This window comes from Argiope bruennichi, chromosome 6 (assembly GCF_947563725.1).
Source record: "Argiope bruennichi chromosome 6, qqArgBrue1.1, whole genome shotgun sequence".
NCBI lineage: Eukaryota > Metazoa > Arthropoda > Arachnida > Araneae > Araneidae > Argiope > Argiope bruennichi.
The window spans coordinates 121,634,867-121,655,474 of NC_079156.1; the positions used below are offsets into that span (position 1 = coordinate 121,634,867).

The following is a 20,608-nucleotide window of genomic DNA, read 5'->3' on the forward strand; positions in this document are numbered from 1 at the left end:
GCCCGAAACGAACTCGCACCACACGCGTCCTTCATGCTGTTCTGGTTACTATACTGCATTGCCTCTACTTCGAACTTTGGACCTTTATAAGTTGACAAAACTGGGCTTTGTGATTTAGTGGCAGAAATTCGGTTTTCTATAGTTTTGAAATCTAAGTCTAAAGACGTTTTGTACTGCGTATTAGCCTGCTGCACGGTCAGATTGTCGAAAATCAAAAGTATTCTTGCTGTGGTTTGAGAAAGGATATAGATTCAGGATCGCCATTGTGATCAAGTCATAGATCAAAATGATGAGATCCGTAGCAGAATAGTTTTCGTATAGTTTGAAAACATGACATAAACCTAACTAAATTATGGCCAAATAAATGAAATTCATGATCGCATTTATTTTCGGGTAACTTGAATCGAATTTGATACAGCATATAGGAATTCAGAATACAAATAATTTTTGAGCTATTTCTGTCAATACTGATACTACATATATGCAATTCATGATTTCAATAATTTTTCTATATCTTGACTCATGATCGCAATAGTTTCCGGAAAATGAATCGAATTTGATATTATATATAGGAATTCAGGATACAAATAATTTTGGAACAATTTCTTTCAACACTGATACCAGATGCATGCAATTTATGTTCACAATAATTTTTCGGCATTTTGATTCAACTTTGATTCCGCATATACGAAATTCATGATCTCAAATAATTTTTAGGCAATTTAATTTAATTTTGATACCAATATGAAAAGTTTGTGTCCTCAATAATTTTCGAGGAACTTAAGTGAGATTTGATACTGAATATATGAAATTCATGATCTCATGAATAATTTTCGAGGAACTTAAATGAAATTTGATTCCGCATATACAAAATTCATGATCTCAATAATTTTTAGGTAATTTTGCTTAATTTTGATACCGAATATGAAAAGTTCGCGTCCTCACTAATTTTCGAGGAACTTAAGTGAAATTCGATGCCGAATATATGAAATTCATGATATCATCAATTTTCTAGCTGTGTTGCTTCAACTGTGTTACAGTGTTCGTGTCCCCAATTATTTCTAAATGTATCAAACTGAAATTTGATACCACATTTCTGAAATTTATGATAACAATATTTTTTATGACACTAATCAAAACCACAATAACGAACATGAAGGACACCTGTATACGTGGTACACAGAGAAAAAAAAATCGATAATTAAGTGAAAATGCCATTTTTTTTCTCTCTCTTCCCCATCTAAACTGACGCAGATGTTTGTTGTATCAACAGGTAAAAAAAAAAAAAAAATCTGCAAAACTCTGAAAAAGTGTCAGTTCTGCCCTACTTCTCACAACCGATAAACAAGAGTTGACAGGAACCGGAAAAAATGTCTTCTCTGGCTCTTCGTAGGAGAGTGATGCCAGAGCTTCATGCCACCAGGCATCCAACAGCTGTGACGAATCGTTAATCTACGGCACGACTTAGCTTAGAAGACGGTATCGCTGTAAGCATGACACTTTGCATTAGAGCACGCGACTTCAAAGCACGGCTTGCGACACTGGAAGCGACATGGGTCTATTTTTGATTTTTACTTCATTTTTATCATGAGGCACTCTTAAGGCCCGTCCTTGGGTAGAAAAGGGGAAGACGATACATTAGAAATCAGATGCAAAATTTTTACAAAAATCTTCTTGCAAAGATATGTTTTTGAAATATTTCTATACAACCAATAATTTTCATAAAGATATATTAAATCAGGCCATATTAATTTGCGACATTGTTGTAGAGACTGCGTCAGGGTATTATTCAGCAATATCTCTCTAAAATGGGAAAGAGGGAAGCAATCTTCTCTATAGCAATATGTTTTTGAAATTTTTCTATAAATCCAGTAATTATCCTAAAGGTACTAATTAGCTATGCATAAAAATAGGCGATATTAATTGCCTATTTTCCAATCGATCCAATTGTAGAGGCTGGAGGCTATGTCTTGGCTTTACTTAATTTGCGACATTGTTGTAGAGACTGCGTCATGGTATTATTTTGCAATATCTCTCTAAAATGGCAAAGAGGGAAGCAATCTTCTCTATAGCAATATGTTTTTGAAATTTTGCTATAAATCCAGTAATTATCCTAAAGGTACTAATTAGCTATGCTTAAAAATAGGCGATATTAATTGCCTATTTTCCACTCGATCCAATTGTAGAGGCTCGAGGCTATGTCTTGGCTTTACTTAATTTGCGCCATTGTTGTAGAGACTGCGTCATGGTATTATTTTGCAATATCTCTCTAAAATGGGAAAGAGGGAAGCAATCTTCTCTATAGCAATATGTTTTTGAAATTTTTCTATAAATCCAGTAATTATCCTGAATGTACTAATTAGCTATCCATAAAAATAGGCGATATTAATAGCCTATTTTCCAGTCGATCCAATTGTAGAGGCTGAAGGCTATGTCTTGGCTTTACTTTGCGATCTCTCCAAAAAGGAAAGAGGAAAAGCGATTTTCCCTCAAGTAATATGTTTTTACAATTTTTCTATAAATCCAGTAACTATAATGAAATTACTAATTAGCTATGCTGTGCTATGGCTTTATTTTGCGATGTCTTTCCAAAATGGGAAAGTGGGAGGAATTTTTCCACAAACGATACGTTTTTGAAATTTTTCTATAAATGCAATAGTTTTCATCACGATACTGATCAATTATGCCTGAAAATAGCTGATATTAATTGGTGAAATCGATCCTGTTGTAGAGGTTAAAGGCTGTGCTATGGTTTTATTTTGTAAGCATCTCTGGGTCTTTGGTTTCTATGGTAAGCATCTATGGTTTTATTTTGTAAGCATTAATCATTTGCAGCGCATCAAGAGGTCAGATTTTTTTTTATTTGAAATTAAAAGTGGCCAAGTTGGTGTATTTCTTGTGACTGGTGAATTCTGTTGACATTTCTTACCACAGAAAATATACAGATAAGAAATAAGGAATTGAATGTAGAGGAAGGCAGTCGACCATCAATGATGCATGTAGAGGCCATTAGCTTTTAAATAAAATGACAAATGGAGAATTCGTTGGGGCTGGGGAACCAATTTCCCAATATATATATATATATATATATATATATATATATATATTGTATGGTGTGAGAACAATCAACGGGCCTCAGTGGAAAACCACAACGACATTTATTTACACAAAGACAGAGACGACGAATACAAAGACGACAACTATATACAGCCAAAACATACACAGGACAACACACAGCAGCACATTGTAGCAAACAGTAGCAGGCAAGTAGTAATCGACCACAGCACACAATGCGGCCAGACAGAATTCACCAGGAGGCGGGTTACTCGGAGCTTCGCTCTATGGTCTCTCCATGCGGCTGAAATTCTCCACTGTCTCCTCGCTTTAGCTGTATCCAGCTGCCGACACGCTGCTATACGAATGGCTACTCCTCAAAGGACTCGATGCTACTTCCACAATAGACAACAGGACTCGGCACACAACTCAATAGCTTGGGCTTCACACAACACTGGTACTCCGCCGTTGCTTCGTTGTCCTCTCTAAGACTCGTTACTTGTCTACGATTCCGATTCCTTGGAGCTTGAGACTACCGTCCTTTTATAGCTCCCGGGAGGTGGGCTAAGAATCGGACACATCTCGGTTCCTAATGGACGGATCGTTAAAATTCTCGAAGTTTCTAGAATTATCCATTTTGTCGCCAAGCTCTGGGGCTATTGGCTCGGTACCCAAGCAGCATCCAATACAGATGATTGTAAAACAGTCTTTCCGTTGATAGAACTAACCATGCTGAGAAGCAACTTTACAGGCTTGTAACAATATATATATATATATATATATATATATATATATATATATATATATATAATTTTAAGAAAGAATATGCAGCGTTAGAGAAAATTGGGAGATATTTTGGGGTTAGAGAAAAGACTAAATTTTTCACCTGTAATGGCTTTGAAGAGGTATTCTGAATAGAGTCCTCTGTGTTCATCTTGCATCCAACTTGGAATCATAAGTTTGACGTAATCCAAATGACCCTTGAGTCTTTTGTACATATCCTCTGGTAAGATATCTGCAAGTGTTTTTCCTGTTAAAAAAACATAAGTAAATATTAATCTATAGTAAAGTATGCCTTAACTATAAGAATGCGCCATTTGAAATAATTTGGCTTCCAAAAAAAAAAAAAAACCCTTCAAAGCAGTTTCAGAAAAGTATTATATGATTGAAATTTACTTTAATGTGATCCTTGAGTTTGACGCCAAAACAAGCAAGTGGAGTAGTTCTTCCAGCTATCCTCTTCTTTGTGCGACTTGACATTATTGGGAATCTTAGCGATGTTAAGGTGCACATTAAAGTAGATTTCAACTTATATATGCCAACAATAAACTTCGCATTTGATTTGAAAATTATGTTTGTATTTTGCAATTAGAATTCAATTATTGCGCTGCAAAATGAAGTCTCGTCGGCTTCAGATCGCATACAACACATATAGTCCGCATATAATAATTTTTTTTCTCAACACTCATTAATTGTTATTTCTTTACAAATTTGGAGGGCCGTCGACATTAATACTATAATAGACAATTTTATGCTATGACACATTGTATTCTAATCTTCATGGCAATAAATGATACCCGCAATTTACCTTACCTATTAATTGATTTTGATCACGAATATTCATCAGATTTCACTAGATTAACGTCTCATTTCGAAGTCATATAATAAATATTTTAGGATCAGCTTTGTTATTTCGAACCAGAAACAGATGACGTTGACTGAAATGTCACTTTTTTTTTTTTTAAATTTCCACACATCATCAGCATATTTGATCTGGGCGGATTTAGTATGTATCAGATCTGTAAAGATAGCGGATTTTACGTGGAAACATGTTTCGAAACCTTTTCACGTCCAGTAACGGGACCAAGACTTTGCTACGTTGCCACATCGGACCAATATTTAAAAGGAAATAATAAAACTAACGGTTGTTTCATCAAATAACTGTAAATATTGTTGTTATTAAACACTAATCTAACATCCATAACATCACACCAATATTTAAAACATAAATATCCGTTATATCTATATTCTATCCATGATGTTGTATTGTTCATTTTCGGATTCTAAAACCTTCCGCGCTTTTGGACATCAGGACGCATTTATTTCGTCAAAAAAAGGGGTGAGGGGAAGGATGAAGGAGGTGATGTTTACATTTAAGAATAGGATAAATGCCGAATTGGGTGACGTATCTCCATTCATCTTTCTGCGGACCAACCCTAATGAAGTGCAAGAATCGGAAAGTGGTAGTCTCGGGAACTTGAAATGAAATATCACTTCAATTTCTTTTTTGTCTTGTAAACTACATAGTTATTAAACAAAATTCTTTAGCTTTTAGCAATGGAAGAAAAACCACGTCATTGAATATTCGATGAATAATGAAAACGACAATTTTAGAGTGATAATATAATATACTATTGGAAATTTAACAAGAGGATATTTTCTTAAAGTTGTTAAAATTTAAGAAAGTTTGTTTGTTGTCATTAAAAAAAACAATGTTTTAAATTTTGAAAAGGAGTAAATTTTATTTCTGTGCATAACCTTTTTGAAATTATTCCAGAAAAACGCTAAAATTCATCTTAATATTTAATTAATAACTAAATTTTTAAAACTAACTAACTAAAAACTAATTAGCAAAATTTTTTAAAAAATTGAATGAGGAGCACATTTTTATCCTGTAAATTATATACGCACTATATTTGTTGGTATTAAGTCAAACAATTTGACCCGTAGAGGCCAATCCCCTCCCCCACAAATAAACACGTCTTAATTATTAAGAGATATAATTCTGATCAATGCTATTGTCACATAGGTACTTGAGTGTGGAACTCAATGACACACACAAGAAGTAGAGCTAAACCAATTTATTAACTGAACTCTGAACACAGTGACTGACAGATCTTCTGCTTTTATACTAGCAGAGAAAGTTCCAGAATACTTTTCTGGAGGCAGTAAGAAAAGTCCAAAACACTTGTCTGGTAAACTAAAGAAAGGTCCAGAATCTTCTGGAACCTGAAATAAAGGGAAACATAAAATCAAGGAATTCAGTATTTACACAGACTGTGAATCGCATTGTCTCTAGCGGGATTCGAACTTACGATCTCTTGATTATGAGATGAGTGCTATGACCATTCGGCCATGGAGAGTCGACTGCCTCTTCTCAATGCGACACTATTTTGGAACCAGCATATCATATAACATTTTATCCAGTGTAAGGTAATTTAACTTTGAATGAATTACATTCATAACTAAGTACCAATTTAATAAATTTAATTACAAATCAATGAATAATATTTAACATAATTTTCCAGACGCTTATAATATACGAATTCCTCATAGCTCTGTAACCAAGTTTGAATAGATAAAAGTACGAAACTTACACAAACTCATTTATGCTTTGTATTAAATGTGATAAACATCACAGGTTTCTTAAGAGAAGCTGGAAAGTATTTTGGGATAGAAAAATTACCTTCAAATTTTAAAGAAAAGATGGATCATTATTACAACATAAGCCGGTGACATATATCAGCAGAAAGCTAAATCTTTAAACAAGAATATAAAATAATAAAAGATTAGTTTTCATTGCCGAAGTCCAAATTTTTTTAGACTTTTACGATCAATATTTACCTAACTGAAGAACTAGTTTAACATTCCAACTTACCCGAGGGGAGCATTTGGCAGCTGGACAGTTGTGCCACTGTCTCGGGGTCCGTGAGGTCGAGCTCGAAGAATACACTGTCAGCCCTCTCGAAGGACCTCTTGGCAAGCCAGGGCACGTGGCCCCAGACTAGTGTGTAAGGTACGTGGATGGTGCCGAAGAAATACACCGGAGGCTCCCTGCCTGGAAGCGTCCACAAGAAAGGCGAACCCTGAAAAGAAGTACAAAAAGTTAAATATTTGTGTGGCCATGCCCAACATCAAAAATTCGAATTCATAATTTTGTAAGTAAGTATAGAGCAGTATTTATTACTTTTTTATTTATGAATTTGATTTCATATAGTGCCCTTTTTCGTTTAATTTAATGTCATAAAACAAGTTGTGAATGCAGAACTGAATCCTTTTCTTCCATAATTTATGAATTCAGAACTAAATCCTTTTCTTCCATACGTTATTAATTCAGAACTAAATCCTTTCACCCATAAGTTATGAATTCCGAACTAATTCCTTTTTTTTCTCCATAAGTTATTAATTCAAAACTAAATCCTTTTCTTCGATGAATTATGAATTCAGATTCATACAAATCTCTAATTTTTTGAGGAATACAATAATTTATCTTTATGTGCATCGTAAATGGAACCACAAACCGGTTACTACGACTCGCCGGAAAGCATACGGAAAAATCTAAATGGCCGGACAGCTATAACAGCAACACTGGTGGGAACTGTGGTTAAGTCCTAAGGGCCATCATCGGTCACGGTGCAACACTTCCCTAAGGAAGTCCGTCCGGTCATAGATGGGAGAATGCAGACCCCCACCTTTTTCTGTATCCACAAGAGTTGCGAGAACCAACCACTATGTCGTAAGCTTCTCATCCTCAATTATGATGTGCATTTCCCCCCCTGTGGAACATCATAAGTGGGAAAACAGAAGACAAGTTAAAAAAAAAAAAAAAAAAAACAAGCAAACAACGGGAGTGGTCTGACGTCAGACAGATAGACGCTTAACCCTCCGTTGGATTTGGCTCAAAATTGGATTGATGTCTACAATATAGATTTTAAATCTGTGTACCAAATTTTATCCATCCAGCTTTCTACGTTTTGTAGTTATTGTGTTAACTTATATTCGTACAGCCAGATAGACAGAGTTCTGAACAGATTTTGCTTAACTCCTTACCTGCCGAGGATAACTTGTGAGATTCGGTCCCCAGTGCCACGTATATATATACGTATATATACGCCAGGGGCAGTTAACACATTGATTTAGGGAGATGTATATATACGCCAGGGGCATTTAAGGTGTATGTACATACTAGAAGAAATTTTTTAAAATTTTAACTTTAAAAATCCAGTTTTTTCATAGTAAGTCATTAATACATGTTTAAACTCATTTCAGTGAGAAAAAACCATATTACACTCATTATTAATTAATTAAATAATATTGAATGAGCTAATTAGCCTATTTTTTGAAACATGATATCTTAAATTCTAATTTGTACAGACACACAATTCTAGTCGGAAACGATGCCTAATATTAGTTTTCATGTTGTCTGCCTCAATCAAGTTATAAAAATATATAGTTTTTTTAAACAATTTTTTCATCAACGATGAATAGAAAAAGCGAGATTTTTTCTGTCATTTTAACTTTTAAATAGCTATTAAAAATTTATTTCGATAAATATAACTTTGATTGAGGCACAAAACATCCGTTACTTCATACAGATTATTTTGATATATAAATATCTGTATTTGGTTCATTTCTTGTTGAGTTATGATTGTTTGAATGAAGCAACATAGTGGGAAAATATCATTCTTCATAAAACGAGTTTTAAAAACACCGTAACTAGAGTTTCTAATGAAAGCACCTTAAGAAAAATAATTATAACTCGAGAAATATTCCGAATATTGACAACATCTTGGTATCGTTTTAAAGCTAAAGGATAAGAGAACATTATTAAATTATTAATAAAAAATATTCGATATTTTGAACGATTTTCGAAGCTTCAAGTGTGTACATACACCAACACATTGACTTAGGGAGACGTATATATATACGGCCGCGGCAGGCAAGAGGTTAAAATCTGACATATCTACATTTATCTCAAAGCGTTTTAGATTGTGACAGGCAGACATTTTCCGAGAAAAAGAGTTGTGTTTTTCGAACTCAGGAAAGTCTAAAAACTGGAGGGTGAAATTCTTCAAAATCTCGAATTCTATTTTTTTTCTTTTGATAATTATAATCGTTTCTCAGCATTTTATATATGAGAAAATAAAATCAAAGGCAGAATAATTTCACATTTTACTTTTATTCTTTTTTTTTTTTCTAATGAAACTTTGCTCTTGGGTGACTTTCGCCTCAAACGAAGTGCGCCGCTTTTCTCTTTCTGCTTCTTAGGGTTCCCTGATGAGTCTGGGGGAAAACTCGTTGAAACCTCAGTTGAACATACGCAGCTATTTTAAGGTCTGGTTGATAAACCCTAATTGAAGCAGTAATTCCGTAAAGATAGCGAGCTTTAAAACAAGGAAACGCGTTAAAAATACCCTCGGAATGAGAGAAAGTGTGCGACGAATGTGTTTTCACACTTGGATGTTTATTACAGTTTTTAAATAGTGGCAGCTTTGTGAAGCTTTTGATTTTTAACAGAAAATTAATGAGTTGTTAATGAGGTTAATGAGGAAGTTATTTGGAATAAGCCGTGACTGTCTCATTTTGTGTTTTTTTATCTTTGATTCAAGAAATGTCTCGAATTTATTAGGAATTAGAATTAAATATCATTTTTGTATTTTCATGTAGACGAAGCATCAGAAAAGGAAATATTGAAGTTGTATGGATTTTGATGAATTTGCATTTTTTAGACTTCCAAGACATTGATTTTTTTTTCTTTCGATTTTGGAAGGTTTGAAAGTTTTATGTCTGACTTTCTGATAATATATGAGCATAGACAGTGAGCATACATGAATGAAATTCGATCTGGATTCTTAACATTGTAAATTTGAACCAAATTCTGAATTAAAAACTTTCCAATCTTTTCACTTTCTAGTATATGAAGTATAGAGAAAGTATTAAAATAGCCAAAAAATTCGAAGCCGAGATTTTGACACATCTCCAAGTTTCAGACTTTTTTGAGTCAGAAAAAAAACAACAATACATTTTTGGCACTGTCAGTCTATCTCTCTGTGAACACGACAACGCAAAACGCTTTGAGCTAGACGGTTAAAATTCGAAAAATGGAATTGCGATCAAATTTGTAGACTATCAAATTTTGAACGAAATCCATTCGCAGGATGTTTGTCTGTCTATTTATTCAATTATAAATACACTCGATAACTACAAAACGCATAGAACTAGATAGATAGTAGTCGGTACACAGGTTAAGCATTTATAACACCGATACTATCAAATTTTGAACGAAATCCATTCGCAGGATGTTTGTCTGTCTATTTATTCAATTATAAATACACTCGATAACTACAAAACGCATAGAACTAGATAGATAGTAGTCGGTACACAGGTTAAGCATTTATAACACCGATACTATCAAATTTTGAACGAAATCCATTCGCAGGATGTTTGTCTGTCTATTTATTCAATTATAAATACACTCGATAACTACAAAACGCATAGAACTAGATAGATAGTAGTCGGTACACAGGTTAAGCATTTATAACACCGATACTATCAAATCTTGAACGAAATCCAATAACGGTTAAACGCCTGTTGGTCTGTTTCTCCGCATGTATGCAAATAACTGAAAAGCGCAATGATTTAAATCATTGAAATTCGGTGTGTTATCTTGTGAATAGAAATGTAATTCTGTGTCAAATTTTTATTTTAATCGAAACAACCTAAAATACTTCTCTTTTCGATAGATTCAGTAAAAGTCCAACATTCACGTTAAAGATCAATATTTCGTAACAATCGTTCAGCAATGGAATGCAAAGTATTCGAAGCCTTTCCCAAGGTCCCCAATCTTATTCTAAGGAAAGAGACTAAGAATTTTTTTTATATTTTTTTTTTGAGAGAATGTAATGAAGTTTTGAGGAGATTAAGTTCCTCAGGGGTAATGAGTAAGAAGTACGGATTGCAATTTCGGAATACCGAATACCGGTATTTTGGGCCATTTGTACAATTTTCTAATACCGGTTTTCACAGCTTTAAATATCGTTTTTTTTTTTTTTCGGTATTTACTAGAAATTTTTTTTACTCCTAACAATTTACTCCTAATGATGGAAAGATTTTTGAAACTGAGAAATCCAATCGAAAAAGCAATAATCGACTTAAACCTGCAAATTAATTTTTCAGATAGTGAATTCGACTTAATATCCAGAACTGTATCAGCTCTTCTTCCAATAAAACTGGCTATTGAGGCATCATGTCGGAGAGATTCTAATTTATTAACAGCTAATGCAACAATAAATTTCATGCTGCAGTCACTGAAAGAACAGCACATATCACTATCTGAAGAATTATATATTACATTGAAAAATCACACAGAAGAAAGGCATACCGAAATAGAAAATGTCTTACGGTATTTACATAATTATAATGATTTTGAAAATGAAAATGTAAAAGAAGAAAAGAGACTAAGCAATTTAAATCTGATCAAGTTTATAGTAAATTTTCTTAAAATTTTTTACCCACAAACCTATTTAGAAGAATTCGGAACAGTTATCGAAGATTATGATGACACTAATGTCGATAGTGAAAAGGAATTGTCTCTTGAACAAAAATTAGAAGTAGCGATAAATAAAAAAAAGTTTCAACAAACAAAAATACAATACAGAAATCAGCTATATCCAAAATCATCCGACGAGAAATCGATTTATTTGAAGATGAGGGATTTAGAGGCAAATACTTGGAAAAAGTGTATCGCGCATTGCTAAAGTACCACCAACTAGCTTAGATGCCGAAAGAACGTTTTCAACAGCTGATAATTTTTACACAAAATTACTTTTCAGGCTTAATGACAGTACAATGGATGCATTATGTTTTTTAAGATCACATTTCAAAAATTTGCAATAGTACCACAGACTGAATAGTGATATTTACACTTTTTTTGTGATTTAAATAAATAAGATTCTTTACTTTTTTGTGATTATATACTGTTATAATTTATAAGTTACAAATTATTTTTTTGTGATATTTACACTCTCTAATAAAACTGACAAATAAAACAAAGAAACACCTGTATTTTCTTTCTTTTTCTAAAATTTCTACTACCGGTATTAAGATCTAAAAAATACCGAATACCGGTATTGAATTTTTGGTCCGATATTGCAATCCCTTGTAAGATAGGAATACAATCTTTAATGGAGAGTATGCGGGAAAGTTTCGGGGAGACAATAAGCCTAATAAGATAGCCATCCAACTCATTACACATATAAGATACGATCACTCTTAAATGACCACTGGTGCAATTACCCTCATAGGAAAAAATGATTAGAACGAAATATATAATCTATTTTTATTTATCTTATCTCTCATAACTTTGTAATTTTTTATAATGAATTTCTGTTTTATTATTATTGATTCTTTAGAATTACGTAGAATCAACCTAACATGATTGTCCATTCTATTACGTTTAGATCCGCTATCTTATTGCCATCAAAATCATATCTTTCAATAACCAGCCAGTGACAAAACTCATAAAAAGAAACAAACACCGAAGTCCTTCAGAACAACTGTAGATCAAATTGTTTACATTAATCCCAGGACTCAACAATCCGACGCCCGTCGGCCGCATAGAAGCTGGCGTAATTGTTTTCGGCCGACTTCGGCTCAAAGAAGAACAGCCATAAAGAAAGATTTAACGTTGTCATTAAGCTTAATAATGTGGCAAGAGAGTCGAATGCGAGTCCAGGCGCCCGTGTCACTCACCCTTTTCGCCTGCTGGATGGAATAATATTATTCGAAAGACCCATCAGCACTCAGTTAAGCTCGTTTCACTCCACTTTTGCAAAGGTTAAGACGAATGTAAAGCAAAGAGGGCCCCATAAATCAATTTCTTGCACTTCATTCTTCGATTTTTACAGCCATGACGCGAGTTCTGTCGGAGCAAACATATTTTTGTTTTGGTTTTGACAGGTCTGTTTATTCCGATTTTTCTTATCTTTGCATTGTAAATTGCGGTAGTGATTTAGAAGAAATAAATCATCCGCTTGTTTGTGAAAGTGATAATGTAGATTGTGTATCTGGAACTTTATTTGAGGAATGTTTTTATTAGAACTGTTATGCAGTGGAAATGAAAACATTTTTAACCCTTTGCACTCAGATGGTGATTCATTTTGACGTTTTTTTTTTAAATTTAATTTTGATTTTTAAAAAGTACCTAAAGAATGGCAAGAAGTTGTAGATTAATTTTTCGGTAAAATTCAAACTACAATAAATATTTGTTTTCATTGAAAGTTAGTTTAGTTATATTAACATCCCGTTGTAAAGCAACACTAGGGATATTTTTTTGGACGGACCTCGTCATTTTGAACCGCGGTCAGATGACGAGGACGACACCTGAGCTGGCACCCTCCTCTCCACACCATACCACTTCAGTGGGAGGACGTTTGGCATGACGAATTTAACGTGCAGCAGACCCCCTTACACGACGGTTCTTCGATGGAATCGGGTCTCGAATCTGAAACCCTACGGCTCACAAGCCGAGACCTTACCACCAGGCCACCGCGGCCTCATTGAAATAAGCAAGTCTTTGTGTAAGTTAAATAATTTTGCATCGAATTACTTTTCTGAGTGTAAAAAGTTAAAATGATGGTTAAATGTATTAAGAATTAAGAGACCGAGATTTACAAAAATTTTAGTGCGTTAATAACAATAACAAATGAATTTTCTTTTGCATCTTTTAGGCACGAACTTGATATTTGTTTATTGGATGTAGTACAAAACATGCATCACATAAACGTCTTTCACAGTGACGGTTAATTAGCTTAGAAAGGAGCGATACTGCAAAAAATATGTAACAATAAATTGCAATTTTAAATCAGTTCATGTGGTCTTCTAAAACCTTTATCGCATACTCTTCAATAAAAGTCATATTCCCATATGTGAATAAGAGCAGCGGTGGCCTGGTGGTAAGGTCTCGACTTCGGAACCGGAGGGCTTCAAGGTCTAGACCCGATTCCACCGAAGAACCGTCGTGTAAGCGGGTCTGGTGCACGACAAATCCGTCGGGCCAAACATCTTCCCACTGATGTGGTATGGAAGTTTGGAAAGGTGGGTACAAGCTCAGGTGTCGTCCTCTTCATCTGACCGTGGTTCAAAATGACGAGATCCTTCCCCAAAACGCTCTAGTGTTGCTTTAAAACGGGACGTTAATATAGATGAATCAAACCAGTACATGAAAGCTGTGCTGGTTTGCATTGAATTATTGTGAAGAATAATACCATAATACTGATAGCGGGTATTATAGAGTGTTTACTGAGAATTGAAATGGGGCAAAGTAATGAATAAATCTGAAATTCGAATAACTATTCTGGAGCATCTAAATATCGAAACATTTTAGACTCGATTATGTACCTTTAGATCCATCAAATGATTAGAATAATACCTATCTATCCAATAGAAGTGGTCTCCTCTAAATTTTCTCGCATACTTTCGCACTAAAGATCTTATCACCCCTTCCACCGCATAAACTTCTGGACCCTATTCAACACTGCGAATCCCTGGTATGGCATTAGCGTACATTAGTTACGAAATATAGTCATTGCGTTTGCATGTATGAGAAACCACTGACTGACAGATGGTCAATCCTTTGATAGATTTGGCTGAAAATTTGGTAAGAATCTATATTTTTGATGTTTAACTTGTTAACAAATTTTATCTGTCAAGCTCTTTAAATTTTGTAGTTATCGAATTCACTTTTACTCGAACAGTCAGTCAGCCAGACGTACTGTAATTGGATTTCCTTCAAAATTTGTTGGAAATCTGCTATTTTGATTTTGTCTTAATACCAGATTTCATTCATCTAGCTCAAAACCGGTTTTGATTTATCGGGTTCATAGGTGGATAGATGAGTCTACAGAATTCCTAGAATGTTTTTCGAACTCATTAAATCAGAAACGTGCCGGCGTCTTGGCAAAAGATAGCGCGTCTTCCCCGTGCTCTATCTGGGCTTCCTATGTTCAAGTTCCGGTTCGGGCATGGTTGTTCTTCTTCTGGCTTTTTCCCCCCATTCTCCTTGAATATAAAAGATTGAAAAAATAGGCAAAAAACATCGAATTCGTAGAATGGAAAAATAGTAAACTAGATTAAGAAAATGAAAATGCAACTATAAAATTTTAATGAAGGGGGGGGGGGTGCTGTAGCTAAGTAGTCCTGACGAACGAGTCACCCCTGACATTTTAGGCTTTACAGTGTGTTTAAATCTAAAATGTAAAGAGTTTAAACCAAGAAATCAAGCATAAATACCAGCATGTTCCAACTAAGCATAAGTTGTATGTTTAGATAGCAGCAAAAATAAAACAAAAATCAAAGCTCCATTTTTATAGAAATGTAGGTTTATTTTGAAAACACTGCATAAAAAAAGAAAAGAAAAAGCCAACTCGAATATCCCCCCACCCCCGCCCAGATACCACATATCCCTTTGCTATTTCGAGAAATATCTTATCTACAGTGAATTATTTCAAAATTCTTCCAAGGCAATTCCGATCATTCTGAATCTGACAGAAACATGCAAACACGGAAATAATTTCTTATGCCAATTTCCAAATGTTTTCAAACCTGACTGCCAAATATTTTCAAAATTCAAGCACAAAATTCCAGGGAATTTTAACCTTAGTGAAACCACAATATCTCGGTATAGCTAAACAAATCAGAATAATCCCTTTCTGTTTCAATTAAGAACAGTTACCGAATAACGTGATTTGTCGTTAAGATACGATATTTTTATAAAAGTCCCGGTAGTAATCTCGCCCAAACTTTATTGCCTACTATGTAATAAAGGCGTTATCTCAGAGAACGCCTTGCATGGTATTGGTGTACAATAATTACGAAATATTAAACATTGGCTTGAATTTAACATTTTTACTCAATCTATCGTGCCAATCCTGGCGAAATATTTGGCGATTAATCCCTGGCATTCCGTGATTCGATATGTGTTTTAGACACGTTTTTATCAAACGATTGAAACAAAAATTTGAAACAGAACTACAGTTGTAGTAAAAAAAAAAAAAAAAAAACCATACCAAATTTGATATATTTAAGTCATTGCGTTTTTGAATGATCGCGTTTACATGTTTCTGAACGTATAGACCGATAGACACTCAATACTTTGTCGATTTTGGCTCAAAATTTTAAAAGGTGTCTAGACTATTAAATACTTTTATAGAATTTTAACCATCCTGACTCTCTTCTTTTTGTAGTCATCATGTGAAATTATATTCGAGCAGCCGGACAAAGAAACTTCCTCTGAGCGGATATTGGTCAAAATTTGATAGAAATCTGTTGGGATGAATCGAGAGGACTATTTTTCTCGCGTAGGAATATTTGTCTGATTACGATTCTGATGCTTCGTTCCAGCACCATTCCTCCCGATGATTCATGATGCTGTGTGCGTAATTGTGAATACGTGTGTTCTTTTCTTTTCGTTTTCTTTGTCTAATAAATGTGCTGTCTTCAAGAATCATGCTGAGATTATTGAAAATTAGCAACAAAATCAATAATTTTTGTGTAAAGACGATATACTAAATTTCATCCATCTAGCTCAAAATGTTTTTGAATAATTGAGTTCACAGACAGACAGACATAATACCAAAAACGTGTTATTCGAATGTGGTTGAGGACTGAAATGTAAATACGCATCAAAATCTCCAATTCAAAATTTTGTTGTGACTTGTGGCCCTTTACAAGTCCGCTGACAATTATCTGTCAACGATTTAAGCCGAGGGAGCGGCTCTTGCTTCTTCAGTAGCTCCCAAAGTACGACTTAGCTACTTCGCGCGTCACATTCGCTTGCACAACCCCTTTTTACAGGAGGGTACAATCAAGCATCTAATAGATAGAATACAGAATAAGAACAACCATGCCCGAACTGGGATTCGAACCCGGGAAAGACATGCTACCCCTATTCAAAGACGGCCGCACGTTTCTGATTTAATGAGTTCGAAAAACATTCTAGGAATTATGTAGATTCATTTATCCACCAATGGATACGATAAATCAAAATCGATTTTGAGCTAGATGAATGAAATCTGGCATTTAGACAAAATCAAAATAGTAGATTTCCATCAAATTTTGAAGGGAATCCAATTACAGGACGTCTGGCTGACTGACTGTTCGAGTAAAAGTGAATTTGATAACTACAAAATTTAAAGAGCTTGATAGATAAAATTCGGTAACAAGTTAAACATCAAAAATATAGATTCTTACCAAATTTTCAGCCAAATCAATCAAAGAATCGACCATATGTCGGTCAGTGCTTTCACATACATGCAAACGTAATGACTATATTTCCTAACTAATGTACGCTAATGCCATACCAGGGATTCGCAGCCTTGAATAGGGCCCAGAACATTCGCTTGCACAACCCCTTTTTACAGGGGGGTACAATCAAGCATCTCACAGATAGATACAGAAGAACAACCATGCCCGAACCGGGATTCGAATCCAGGACGCCCAGAACACGGAGAAGACACGCTGCCCCTATACCACGACGCCAACTCAAAGTTTTTGATGATTACAATACTTTCTCTATACTACATATACGAGAAAGTAAAAATTTTGCTAATTGTGTTTGCTGCAAATGCAATTGCAATTATTATTCGCTTCGAGTCGCGAGTTTGACACTCTTGATTTTAACTCTTTTTCCAATGATGGGAGCTTGTAAAACATAACAATGATAAAGAAACTTTCTTTCCTTCTCACCTTCTAGATATTTGCTCATTGATCTTTATGCATTACAGAATAACCTGAATAGTTTAGGGTTATTAAATTAAAAAAAAATGAAATTGGAAATAGGAATATAGAGACTGGAAAGGAAGGAGGGGGACAGATGCTCGGGACACCAACTTAGGTTGCTATGGAGACAAATCATTAGCGCATATATGTCTCATTTTAAAGAAAAATATTTAAAGAAAAAATAAAACCGTGCTCTGTACGCAGTCTATACATGCCCAGCCTCAGATGGTAACTAAGGGTCCAAAATTCATATTATGCCTCGGGCGTCACTTATTTCCGCTATGCCATTAACTGGGGAGAAACGAGATATGAATGAGATATGTTTTTACTTTCTCGTGTACCAAATACAGCGAAAGTATTATAATCGTGAAAAAATTCAACGTCGAGATTGTGACGAATCTCCACTTTTCAGACCACTCTGAGGTCGAAAAATACATTCTCGGCATTATGTATGCCTGCCTGCCTGCCTGCCTATGACACAGATAACTCAAAAATGGGCAAAGAAAACTCTTTGAATAAGACGGATGCAATTTGGTCTACTGTTTTTAAACCAAAATTGTAGTTTTCTATCAAATTTTGAGCAAATTAAATTTGAGTCTTTTTGGAAAATGTCTCGCCGTCTGTGACAAAGGTAACTTTGTAACGTTTTGAGCTAGACGTAAATTTCTATTTAATTTTGAGCAAAATCCTTTAGAAGAAGTCTGTCTGTCTTGCTGTTCAAATATAAGTTAACACGACAACTACAAAATGAAGAGAACTAGATAGATAAAATTTGGTACACGGATTAAATGTCTATAGTGTAGGCACTTATCAAATGTTGAGAGAAATCCATCAAAGGATGGATCGTTTGTCGGTTATATTTCCAGAAACATGTAAACTCGATAACTCAAAAAAAGCAATGACTTAAATACATCACATTGGTATGCGATTATAAATGTAGTTCAGTATCAATTTTTTTGTTTCATTTTATTGGAAAAATTTTTCGGGTATTATTTACCGTATGCCAGGGATTAATCGCCAAAAAACACGCCAAGGAACAAACGATAGATTCAGTAAAAATGCTAAATTCATGCCAAAATGTTTTGTGGTTGTATGCCAATGTCATTCAATTTTTCTTTTGGATAACAATATAAGAGAGTATGCAAGAAAATTTTTGGGAGACCACTTCCGACCATTCATTTACCTTTTAGCCCTAAATGTCCGTAATTATAAAATTATAGACAGAAAAGTATATGAAATAATTCGCAACAAATATATGAAATAAATAAAAAAATCGCAATTTTAATTGAATTGCTATATGTTTTTAGAATATCATAAAATAGATGTCTAGTTTTTATATTACTGAGATAATTTTTTAAAAAAACATAATTTTTTTTATCAAAATTTATTTATTTAAAATAATCTACTAAAAATTATATCATATAGTAAGAATTAAAAACTAATGAATTTTAAATAGAATAAAAAAAATAAAAAAATAACTTAATTTTTACAACATTATAACTCAAAAAGCATAATTGAATATAATAAAAAATAAGGCTATGCTGAAATAAATAAACAAATTAAAACTAAGCGCACCTGTTCAGTGTCTTCACAGTTCAGTGGTTGCTCCCGCCTGCCATTGGTTGTGAACGTCGCCATAGTTTGGATCTGAAAACAAAACAAAAAAAATTATCAATGCAGCTTGTTCTCATACACCAAAGAAAAATCATCATATTATACATATGTTGAATTTATTTATTTAAAATAAAAAATATTTGCTTAAATATTTTTAATACACATGTCTTACTATATAAACACAAAGACATCAAAGTATGTGGTTGATAGAAAATAAGCTTTCATACAAGTAAATAAAAGATTATATTCGATTTAAAGAGAGTCCGTGAAGAAATGAAAAGCCTAAAATAATTGTTATGTAAAATGCACTTGAACGAACTTTTCCTGCAAAAGAATATTGAATTACGGAACCACATTAAATCATTGTTAATAAGTTTCAAAAGAGTCACATCAAGGTTAAACATAGCTATATAATACAACCTCCCAAACACACACACACACACAAAATAAATAATAATTAGCAAAGCATAAATAATTTGTGGGTGATACATGCACTAAAAATCCCTTAAGTAAAGTTATATGGTAAATTTTACTCTCATTAAAATCTTTAAATCAAGATAATTATGAAAAAAAATCACTTTTTAAAGAAATAGATACATATTTGATGGATGCTTTTATTGTTCCAAAAAACTGTTTGTCTTATAACTTTAAACGAGCAATTGTTGTACAAATATAATATAATTTCGTGTATCTGGGAAACGGCTCTAACGGTTTGGATCAAATTTTATACTTAAATAAGATTTTGCTTTTTTAAGTTTATCTATATAGATATCTTTCCTAAAAAACACAATTCTACCAACACGCACACACACAGAATTCTTTTTAACTAACTATTAAGGGATTTTTCTATCTGCTCTCATGCTGATTATGTTACACAGCGTCATCTAGGTCCCAATTTTACCACGGTAAAACGGAGCGCAAGTTGAAAAATACAAGTAATGACAGATCAACTGAAAAATTAATCCTGTAATATATCAGATTGTTTCGAATAACACGTTAAACTAAGCTCATTCATGATTTTTTTTATTTAAATGACCAGCTCATATGTAGGTAACATTGTAAAATATTCATATGTAAACAGCAGGTGATTCGTATCTATGTATTTTCTCCGAAAATACACGATTTTACTTTAAAAAAACTACCGAGGGAAACTCGGTTTTCTAGATATTATTTCATTTACTTAAATCTTCCAAATTTTGAAATAATTAAATAACAGGATCTTCTTAAAAACAATTTTAATTCCACCACCCTTTCAGAATTCATATCAATTAAATAAAATGACCGAAACCTCGATTAAGGAAGAAGTGCCTCACTTCCCACTTCAAAATGTCGTTGATCTCGATGAAGAGTTAAACATATTCCTAAGCCTCCCATGCTAATAAAT

The 20,608-nt window shown here is 33.8% G+C and overlaps 1 protein-coding gene across 1 annotated transcript in view; it reads right to left on the bottom strand.

Moving 5' to 3' along the window:
• LOC129972473 (metalloprotease TIKI1-like) overlaps positions 1–20,608 on the bottom strand; it is a 166,738-nt gene that overhangs the window by 106,881 nt on the left and 39,249 nt on the right. Inside the window, exons 2-4 of the mRNA XM_056086618.1 lie at positions 19,186–19,257; positions 6,713–6,920; positions 3,941–4,084 (exon numbers count right to left, since the gene is read on the bottom strand). Coding sequence (XP_055942593.1) covers positions 3,941–4,084; positions 6,713–6,920; positions 19,186–19,257 — 424 coding nt within the window. The remainder of the gene's footprint in view (positions 1–3,940; positions 4,085–6,712; positions 6,921–19,185; positions 19,258–20,608) is intronic.